Below are 11,542 nucleotides of genomic sequence, written 5' to 3'. Positions count from 1 at the left end.
CCTCGCGGTCAGTTGAACGTGACGGCAGTCGTCTGTAACCGTCGGCATTATCTGGCGTTCGCGATGTAGTTGTGGTGCCGGCGTCGCTACGCTTTTTGCTCTCTTGTCTTGAGGATGAATTGGGCTTCACGGCAAGTTCAGCGCGACCTCACACCCAGAGCACTGTGCTGCTGGTCTGTTGTGTGAGAACAATACAATACAATACGGCTCGGCTTCCACACAGTAAGCTTAGAGAAATCATACAGCATCACATCAACCCCCTTTTTTGAACTTGCAATCTGGCTGTTATTTGTCTGTTACGTTCAAACGCGTTACCCACGCGGGAGAAATAGGAGAGAAAATGTGAGGCAGTGGGAGAGAGAGTACGCGAAAGAAATTGAGGGAGAGAGAGAGAGAGAGAGAGGGGGGGGGGGGGGGGGGGAGAGAGAATCATAAACAAGGACCCAGCTGCATTAGCATATGGTGTAATAATGAATTCACTAGCGCGCTCCGTAAATGTATTAAATGTGACAATTGCGCATAAATGTATTTATTATTTTTTTGCTGCATGCTGTGCGTGCACTTGTTATTGTCTTCGGGGTATTCCAACTCTCCATGGAAAGAAAGTGGAATAACCAATGTGGTACAGGCTGCTTTTACTAACTTTTCAAATCTAATTCTCACGGTGTTATTCTTGGTTCATGTTGAATGGACGTGTGATAATCACTGTGTTTCATCAAATATTTACAATATATTTAAAATCTCAGCAAACAAACAAAAAACGTCGCATTGGCAATGACAAAACAAACATCTAACAACCGTGATTCATATTATTATGAAAATGAGGACTTGACTCAGTTATTATTTACCTATAGGCTACAACTTGATATTTCAAATATACAACAGACCCACGACTCAAGTCAACCAACCACCATTCAGAGGCCAATAAAGTAATAAAAGCCAACAAAACATACAGAAATTAATCTCTCAGCACCTGGTTGGTTGAGCGCAGTGCAAATTCCTCCAAAATGTGATGAGTCTGGTTGTGGAAGGGCAGCATTCAGGTTCTATAGTCAAACCTCAAACTGTCTCCTGCATAGGTCCCACAGTAGTCTTCTCATCTCGGCACCTCTGAGTCCTCGCAGATGCATGAAGTGTGTCTAGAGTCGAGGAAGATACCTTAAACTCTGTCAACACATCAGTGAGCAGGGGGGTGGGGGGCTGAATCCATTATATTGTGTGTGTGTGTGTGTGTGTGTGTGTGTGTGTGTGTGTGTGTGTGTGTGTGTGTGTATCAGTGTGTTTGTGTTTTTGTTTTGTGAGAAGATAAACAAACTGAAAAGGGAAAGATGGATAGATTATTCCATGAAAGGGGGGAGATTGAACTTTCTATAGTGAACATTGAAAGATATATGTAGCCGGAGAGATAAATAGAAAGATGGAGGAATTGCTGGAACTCTCTACTTCTCTACTCTCTACTTCTGGGGAACTAGACGTTGTGAATTATCTATCTACCCAGTACGCCATTCATGGGAGCTAATTTGATGAGAATTTTTTTCAAATGTCTAGGTTGTGTGTGCCTGTATGTGTGCTTATGTGTCCGTGCCCGTGCCAAAAAAACATGCACAGACACAGTTTTGTGTCTGTTTGTATATGTGCTTGTTTGCATCTATATGTGTATATGTTTTAGTATATGTTTGTGTGTGTATGCCTGTATCTGTTCTAATGTGTGTCTGCCAATGCCAAAACACACAGACGTGCACGCCCACAGACGCACACACGCACATACACAGGGTGTGTCTGTTTGAATGTGTTTGCAGAAACGTGCGCGCTTATGTATGTGTGTGCATGTTTGAGTGTGCGCACATGTGTGCATTTTTTTGTGTGCATGTTTGAGTCTGTGTACATGTGTGTATGTTTGTGTGCGTGTGTGTTTGAGTGTGTATGTTTGTGTGTGCACGTGCACGCATGTGTGTGCACATTGGAGTGCATATCTAAGTATTTACGTGTTTGCAGGCCCCTCCCCCTCCCCTACCTCCATCCCATCCCTGGTCTGTTGTTGGCTTGAGAACTTGTCAATGAGGCTGGCATGGTAAATGATAATTAAGAACATTACACGCTCGCCTAGCGCGCTACCCCAGCTACGCTGAACGGCACGCGGCACACTCGCTTTCAATCGCAGCCTTATCTCTCGGGGGACCCCCAACTACTCACAGAGTCGTGTATCTCCCCAAATTAGGTTACATTTTCATTCCACCTCATTTGCCGTGGATGTGATGTGGTTGTTATGGAGTCATGATATGGTTAGCCAGAGCTGCAGTCTACCAGAAGGGGGGAGATGACAGGTTGCTGTGTGAAAGAGCTGTGCTTCATTGCACAGGGGCTCAATTTTACCTGTCTCTGTCCTACCTCACTCTCTCGCTCTCTCTCCTCTGGTAGACATGTGGTATTTCACACACACTCAAACAAACACACACTTGCACGTATGCACACACACACACACACATGCATGCACACACACACAAACACATGCACGCATAGGGACACAACAAAGGACACAATAAAACAATTCAAATGTTTTATTTACATGTGAACACATACACAGATGTGAAAAATCATACATGTACATCAATATGAACACACATGCACACACACGCACACACAAACACACACACACAAACACACACATAATTCACGACCACATTGTTACATTATTGAGACGCATTCAAACACAAACAAATGCAGTATAATCTTGTTTGCATACCACTATCCTACTCATATGTCAGCACCCTTCTTATCTTCCTATGGCCTCCTTGCCCGTCGCTGCTCTGCCTGGAACATGCTAGAGCCAGCCTCCCTATTGAGACAGTGTGGTTATCCATACCAGGAGGTGAGCGCTGTTAACACTGCTTATTACGGATTCAGCGCGTGGGCCCGACCTGAGGAGGGGGGGCGCTCTCAGGTTTCTGATCTACGTGTGTGTGTGTCTGCGTGTGTGTGTTTGTGTGTGTGTATTTGTGTGTGTTTGTGGTTGAGTGTGTATGTGTATTTGTGTGTGTGTGTGTGTGTGTGTGTGTGTGTGTGTGTGTGTGTGTGTGTGTGTGTGTGTGTGTGTGTGTGGTCAGCAGCAAAGGTATCAAGTGGGTGCTGGGATGACCACACCCCTCTTGCCCTCCTTGTCAGATAGATTAGATAGGATGCACAGAAGCTGCTTATCCCGGATGTCCCCGCAGGCCTATTTCATCAGCTAGATCACAGGATATAATAGAGTTTAAGGAATGACGTGGAGGAGCCTTCAGAGGGAAATGGTTTTCTGGGGGTCTGCTACATACAGGTCACTTAAACTATAAACAGTGTGATATGAGATGCCATTTAAGAGATGGGAAAGAGTCTGAAAGTGGAGGGTTGAATACAAGTTCATACTGTGGGTCAGATTTTATTTATTTATGCATCCCTTGTTCACTAGCATATACATCTTCATATAGGAGGGGGGATTATAATAAAACCCGTCAAGTTTGCATTTTTAATTATATTGCGTGTGTGTTTGCGCTCATTAACATGTGTGTGCACATGTCCGCGTCTGTGTGTGTGTGTGTGTGTGTGTGTGTGTCTGTACATGTCCATGCGTGTGCCAACCCAGCAAGCATGCATCCTGTTGCGCGCGTCTATAATGAACCCACGTCTTTATCATCGGAGAGCAATGCCCGCTCCCGCTACCGAACCATAGCACCCAAGAGTCCCATAAAAGACACACTATGTTCGCATGCAGGCAGAGTCTCCCATGCTATAACGTTGCCGCGGAGGGTGGATGGACGCGTCTCGCTGCGTGCTGTGTGCGCTACAGATAAATATATAGAGATAGATATAACTTTATTAATCCCCCGTGAGCAATTAGAGGCCTGGCGGCTGCGTGGTTTGTAGACAGAAGTTTATTTTCAGAGCACCCTGAAGACTGCTGGATTAATAGTGGGAGCAATGAGAAGAAGGAAAAGCATTAGATGTCAGTCGATGGCATCACAGGAGAGCTTATCTCTTACTAATGCAGCTCATCCAAAGTGCCAACTTTACTTAGCGCCAATTCATGTTAGTATAACTGTGCCGGTTTTTCATTTAATTGCGAAGCTACAAACGCACTTTCCTGTTTTCCTGTACTTGTAATTTTAATTCTTGCAGAGTTATTCAAAATTCTGCTTTCTATTAATACAAGCCTCTCAAATGGTGTTGCTGCGCTGCACTAGAGTCTCAGATGTTGCTCCATGGCCTTTTATGGCGCGGATTTGGATGTGTTGGATAACGCCCTGTTGAGTTTCAATGATGGTTGAGTGTTAGGTGGACTGGTGCTGTGTGAAGCGTGGGGCCGTGTTGGGCTGCGGTCAGGGGTAAGCACTGCTTTCAGCAGGGAAACAATGTGGAACCAAGTGACTCACTATCACTCAACTCTCTCTTCAGCCTGATCTGAAACATGGCCACTCTACACATACACACACACACACACACACGCACACACACACACACACACACACACACACACACACACACACACACACACACACACACACACACACACACACACACATGTAAACATGCACACAAACACAAAGACACACATACACACACGCACGCAGGGCTTATATTCAGAGCGGGATCAGGCTTGAATGATGCGTTAAGTACTTAATTAGTCAGGTCAAGTATCACACTGTGCTGCCTGTCTATTTCCATTTTATTAGCTGACAGGCTCATGATGGAAGTATCCTTTAGCTCAGCACAGGGCTATCATGCGTACCACAGCATGTGTATTGTGAGTGTCGACTGTATGAAGGGTTGTGTGTTTACAGAAAGATAGGTTAAGCCGATGACATGATTTTGTCCTAAAGACATCATTTCTGTACAGCAGCCACTTGGCACCTCTTCGCAGTTTCAATAGGGGACAGACAGGACTTTGGTGTTTGGGGATAACAATAAAGACTTTTTTTAATTTAACGTGGCTCTTCCTGTTCTGTTGAGGATGCACTCTGTGAAATAGGTAACAATCCCAGTTCTCACCATTGTCTTTAGTGAGCATGGCTATTATTATATTAGGATGACTTTTATAGGAACATGATTTAAATACATTTCTTGTCTTGTTATTTGGTTGTTTATTGTATTTAATTTTTTATTGTTTGGTTCGTAGGCAAAGCACTAATCGTTTATGTTATTGGCTGTCGAAGTTAATTTGAATTTCTTTATGATGTCTACAGTATATTGATTGTATTTAACCTATTTAATCCAAGTCTTAAATGACATCATGGCTAAAAATGCAAATATTGTCCAGACGAGGGCGCTGCTGTGCTGCGCATGATTCTTTATGTCGGTTGCCGTTTCAAATGCTATGCCTTGCTTAAGCCACTGGGGGGCGGCAGAATTTTTGCCATCTAGATAAGGCGGTAGATAGGAATTACAGAACATCGACTCGAATCACTCAAGTGTATTTAATTGATGTTAAGTAAGCCATTGAAATGAATCACAACACAAATGCAAATCTGCATGATGATCTGTATGAATAATCCATAGCGCTGGTTCCTCCGTTACCCGTAGGCCTAGTAATTTTTAAAGTACAAAAGTATTAGTAAATATTTCCCCACCCCATGTGGGCTTTTTCAACAAACGGTTCAACAACACTTTATTAACAATTGTTGTCAAAAGATTGATATTACGAGAAAATACCATCATGAATAAAAGCGTTCCAGAATGTAATAGGTTACAAATGTAAATGCTCAAAACATGTTGCATAATAGTTCGACTATGAAGCTCTCTTTTTTCTCATAAAGCTCCCTTTGTTCATATCAAATCAAACATCGCTTTTCGTCACTCATTCTTGATTAAGGAGATCGGGCATGATGTGGTACAAACAGCCTTATCTGTCCGAATCACCCCTTCACCATGTGAAGCAGCTTCTTTGTTTCCAGTTGTGGTTAAAAGTGATTGATTTCCCAGTGCATTGCGCGCTGTGGAAAGATGAACATTGTCACCCAGCATCATCACAATGGCATCGGTGACAGTCGGGCTCACGGTGCGGTTCTCGCTGCAGGCTCATACCTGAAATGCACCTGCGGGCGTCATATGTATCTCGCCATAGGCACACAAACACACACACACACACACACACACACACACACACACACACACACACACACACACACACACACACACACACACACACACACACACACACACACACACACACACACGAATACCGGTTCAAGCACCGCACGCACCCTTCATTACTAGAGTGCGTTTGGATTGAGCACCGTGTTTCACCGGACAGTTTCCCGTTTCTAAAGGATTCAGACACTTTTTTCTAAAAAAATAATGGGAGCACCGTTGTAACGTTTGGGGGAACTCGCACCTTGATTTTCTTAACTTTGATGGGGACTTGGACAACGAGGAGGGAAAATGCCTGTGATGAAGGGATTATTGGCGCCGCAGAACACGTTTCTGGACACTATAGCCACGCGCTTTGACGGCACTCGTAAGTTTTCCCTCACCTCTTATTTGGGCCACTTTATAAATCACAACCCTTTGATTGTTCAAACGATTATATTCGGTTGCTTTGATGAAGCAGGCTGTTCGAAACCAAGGAGCAAAATCAGGCTTTTTTTTTGTTATTCTGAAAAAACAACAAGGCATTTAACTTTTAGTTGCGTCAAAGATAAACATGATAAACCAGATAAACAGGCATTCATCTTTCATTTGCAGCAGCCTAGTAGCACATTATTTGGGTTTTGCCTATTTTGCAAGCATGTGCTTTCATCAGTTCAACGTGAATGTAGAATAGACATACATAATAAATGCATTTTTGAATGGGATAAAAAACGAATCTAACTTAATTGAAGTAGTTTTTCATGGTGCGTTCTAAATATGAGACACCTTGTGTACGTTCAGCAGTCCCTCTCATCCAGAGTGACATTATATATACAGACAGAAGTTTCTGTAGCGTCAGCACCATGGACAGCTACAACGACTCTGCCCGCCAACAGGCCAACAACAACCATTTAATCAATCCTTTAGGGATAGATTTACATATACATTTACAATACCAGCTGTCCTATATGAAATACTATTACGAGCACGTTTGTTTAGTTCACCCACATGTCACACTCAACCGAGTCAGCATGTAGTGGAGCCTTGAGAGAGTGAGAGAAACAGAGAGAGAGAGAGAGAGGGAGAGAGAGAGAGAGAGAGAGAGAGAGAGAGAGAGAGAGAGAGAGCGAGAGAGAGCGAGAGTGAGAGAGAGATAGAGAGAGAGAGAAAGACAGAGAGAGAGAGAGAGAGAGAGAGAGAGCGAGAGCGAGAGAGAGCGAGAGTGAGAGAGAGATAGAGAAAGAGAGAGAAAAAGGGAAAGAGAATGGGAGGGAGAGAGATGGAGAGAACTTTCCTGCCGCTGGTAAACCAGAAGACTATCTATCAAAATTAATTGGTCAGCGGAAGCTTCTCCCCAAGTCTTCCCTGGATGGGCCACTCCGAGCCATTTTTACACGACACATTTGCCTGCAAATCTCTCTTTGCTTCATCTTTTATAGTCTAGCAGGCAGACTATATTGCGTCTGTCTCGTTTATTTATTCTTTATTATTATTATTATTGTTGATGTTATTATTTCTTAACATATTTTGGTTTCATAACTCAGAACTGGAGTTGTTTCAGCCTACTCCAGTTCTGCATCTTGTCCTTAAACAAAGGCTTCATGAAGGAAAACACACTCCCATCCAACAAATGCCGCTGATTCTTTGAGGTGACTTGCCGAAAAAAGCACATTTGAATGTTTTTTCACTTTTAATTTAACCACCTGACTTTGGAGGAGAACCTGGGCTGCCATTCTTCATACTGTATCTTCCTGCTCTGGTTTGGCTGTACCCCCCAACCCCCCTGATAACCAACTGAACAATGCGTTGACATGTGCACAATAGAGACTCATGGCTGCGTCTTCACTCTGCCTAAGGGAGGACTCTGAACATGTCTGTGGTCTCAGTGCTTCTGAGGGCCCCAAGGCTGCTTTTGCACCAGGAGCACCATGCATCTGAACAGGGTTAGGGGGAGTCGTAGAGAGGGAAACTGTGCCTGGCTGGTGGCGTGTGTTGTCCACTTTCCATGAGCAGTGTGTGTGTGTCTGGGGGGGGGGTGGGGGGGGTGGGGGGGGGGGGGGGGGGGGGGGGGGTGGGGGGGGGGGGGGGGGGGAGGGGTGTAGTTACCAGCAGGGGGTTTGATCGCAAGATGGGGTCAGGCAGTGATGCATGATGGGGGTTTAAACTGGGTCTGATGGACCCTGGAGCCCAGAGACTACACAGAATGGAGGGTGGGGGCGGGGGAAGCTGCAAGGGGATTCTCTCTTTGACGTCATAGAACCAGACGGACATGAAGCAAGGCATCAATGGCCTGTATCAGATACATGTACTCTTATGTTGACCTTAAAAACGAGATGCATATACTGTAGCACCTCACATAGAAAAGTAATTTCTTAATGTTACATTTACATTTACATTTATATTTACATCCCCCCCCCCCCCCCCCATTTTATCAGCAAGGCACCTAATCCTAACTGCTCGCGACGAGCGCTGGCTGTTGCCTTCCATGGCTGACACCGGCGTCGGTGTGTGAATGTTTGGGTGAATGTCAGGCGATACTGTAAAGTGCATTGGGTGGCCTCTGGTTCCAAAAATGTGCTTTATAAATGCAGTCCATTTACAATCAGTACACCAATGCGAAGGGCCCTTCCACACACAATGGCTTCTACCCTATCTCACGGAAGTGAAGCAAAAAGTGTGAAGTGTGAACAGCAGCAGGCTGTTTAGCAGTGCAGTCTGAGGCGGTGAGTGTGCAGCGCTGTCCTCTGTTTAGTCTCTGCCTCCACAAGGTCTTTGTGCTCTGCTTTCCAATCACCAGCTTTTCTCCAGCTATTTTCTGGCTCCCAGTACACACACTGGTGGCACCTTCACCACCAGGGTAATTACTGTCACACCCTGTCCTGGAGTGGAGTGTGTGTGTGTGTGTTTGTGTGAATATGTTTGTGTGTTTGTGAATGTGCGTGTGTTTTTCTCGAGTATGTGTATGTGTGTGTTTGTGAATGTGCGTGTATGTGTGTGATGGTGTGTGTGTGTGTGTGGTGTATGTGTGTGTGTGTGTGTGTGTGTGTGTGTGTGTGTGTGTGCGCGCGTGCGAGCTGGTTCGTTATTTTCTTCTAAGAAAGAGAGTTGGTGTGGTTGTGTGTGTCTTTAAGAGTTTTGAGTTCGAAATTGTTCACAATTTAAGGGTGAGAGTACTGATCCAAATAATAAATTCTTACTAGGTTGACTGTGTACACCCCCCCCCACCCCAAGAACTTTCCCTTCACCACAGCCAGCCACTCAAATTAAATTGTCAAGTGGTTTTCTTTTTCTGAGGCATGATTGGGAAAAGCTGGCAAACCACAGTTGAAGAATTAACCAAGGTTACCCCCAACACAGTGCAGAGGATAGCGTTCCTGAGTGGGTGGGCGCAGTATAGGAGCACTCTAGCGGGGTTACAGGGCCATGCCACTCTTCAAATTACAGCCTCAGGTCCCAGGAAGGTCAGCCGGTAGATTAGGGGAGATAATTACAAAGTCTTCAGACCAACGGAAAAATGACTAGATTCAAAAATGGTCATCATTAAGAGCAGAGCTGACTGAGAATACTTTGCATTTTTCTGGATGATTCTGTACGCAGTGTATAGGAAAAAAGATGCGTGTGATGTGATGTCTTCATATGCACTCTGTGAGAAATGTTGATACACGCGATGATGTTGTTTCACCTGCGTGGGAAACAGGTGTGGCGTTGCCCTCTACCAGGGAAGCAGCGATGAAAGACTCAATGAGTGTCTCGTTATGGGGCTGGACGAGAGCCATCAATCATCATTGGCTGTTGTGCCCAGGGTGAGTGTGTGTGTGTGTGTGTGTGTGTGTGTATGGTTTTGTGTGTGTGTGTGTGTGTGTGTGTGGGCTTGAGTGTGCGGGTGTAGGAGTCTGTGAGTGTGCATGTGTATGAGAGATAATAAGTGTGTGTTTTTGTATGTGTGTTTGTGTGTGTGTATGGGTTGGTGTGCTTTTGCGTATGTATGCGTGTGCGTCTGTGAGTGTGCGTGTCTGAGTGTATGAGAGATAGTAAGTGTGTGTGTGTGTGTGTGGTGTGTGTGTGTGTATAAGCGAGAGAGACAGTGTTCTTGTGTGTGTGTGTGTGGATGGGTGCATGTGCAAGAGAGATAGTGTGTGTGTGTGTGTGTGGTGGAAGGAGAGGCTTGGCGGGTTCTTACTGGGCTCCCCTGAGCGAGTGACTGACAGCAGCTTGCTTTGTTGCATTGTGGCTTCATTTTCTTCCTCTCTGTCCTCTTGAATGATGTTCATTTCTTATAGGATATTTGAATCCCAACTTGGGTCCTGGGTTTTATCTCCAAAATCCACAACCTACCTGTTGGCATCCTTGAAAAAGATGCTATGGATAAAAACATCTGCTAAATAAATGAGTGAACAGTAATAGAAAAGGGGGACAGAATACTGTTGTGGCACTTGGAACAGTGTTCGACTCCCAGCTGAGAGGTTCTGGGTTAGATCCGAAATTTCTCCTCCCTCCGCTTCCTCCAACTAAATAAGAATTCACTAAATTACTTGATAAATAAGGGAAAATGCATAGAACACCGGTCATTATCGGGAAAATAAGCTCAGACTGACTGAAGGGGGTTATTTTCGATAATGACGTCATTCTATACATTATCCCGCTTATTACACGGCTACTAAAAAATGACTTCACACAGTGTGTCTTTTTGCAATTTATTTGTTGCCATTCGTAGTGTTGATCAGTAGAGAAATAGTCTGCCAAAGACGTTGACGTCACTTAGCAACCAAATACGCTGGGGTTGATAAGTTACCGGACTACTTGCGGAGTGATACGAAAGACGTGAATCAGAGGCCAAAAATCCACGCGATCAATTATCGGTCAAATACACAAGAATTATTGACCGTCGGAAGTTGGGAAGGCCCATTCAAGTGAATGGAGCATTCTACAGCATTAAGAAGAGCCGTGTAATAAGGGCAGAGTGGTAAATGATTCAGAAAAGATGCTTTAAATGCAAAACCCCTCAACTGAGTTAACCGATCAGAACTAGTGATTGGTCTTAAGAGGTTGAAGGTTCAATCCCCATCCATTCGTCAGGTAAAACAATGGAGCCAGTTCTACATCTACTCACACATATCCTGAGTTTATCATAACAAAAACAGCTGTTTATGTTGACTCGTTAGGGTTGCACTGTGAAAAGTGACATTAATTAGGATGTCGTCAAGTTTGCCGCCCCTGCTTTAACACATTGTACCTGACAAGTCTGTACACCGAAGCCACATACTTTTTAGTATATTTTAATTGGTCACACTTTTACACCACAACCACAAAGTAAGTACTAGTAAAATGTACCACACAGCCAATGGCGCGCCTTGTTACCGAACCTCATTAGAATAATCGCAGTGCCTAATCACCGGCTCTAATGGGCTGGCCAAAGAAGATTGGCAGGCGAGGTTTGCCAAGC

At 44.6% G+C, this 11,542-nt stretch overlaps 1 protein-coding gene across 1 annotated transcript in view; it reads left to right on the top strand.

Annotated features, from left to right (window-relative positions):
• Positions 1-6,411: 6,411 nt before the first annotated feature.
• kcnh8 (potassium voltage-gated channel, subfamily H (eag-related), member 8) overlaps positions 6,412-11,542 on the top strand; it is a gene marked incomplete at both ends in the record, with an annotated part of 41,728 nt that continues 36,597 nt past the window's right edge. Inside the window, one exon of the mRNA XM_079749380.1 lies at positions 6,412-6,487. Within this exon, the coding sequence (XP_079605506.1) occupies positions 6,412-6,487 (76 nt within the window). The remainder of the gene's footprint in view (positions 6,488-11,542) is intronic.

The sequence above is a fragment of the Pollachius pollachius genome, assembly GCF_949987615.1.
Source record: "Pollachius pollachius genome assembly, chromosome: 13".
Classification (NCBI taxonomy): domain Eukaryota; kingdom Metazoa; phylum Chordata; class Actinopteri; order Gadiformes; family Gadidae; genus Pollachius; species Pollachius pollachius.
This window is presented reverse-complemented; position numbering and strand designations above follow the sequence as displayed.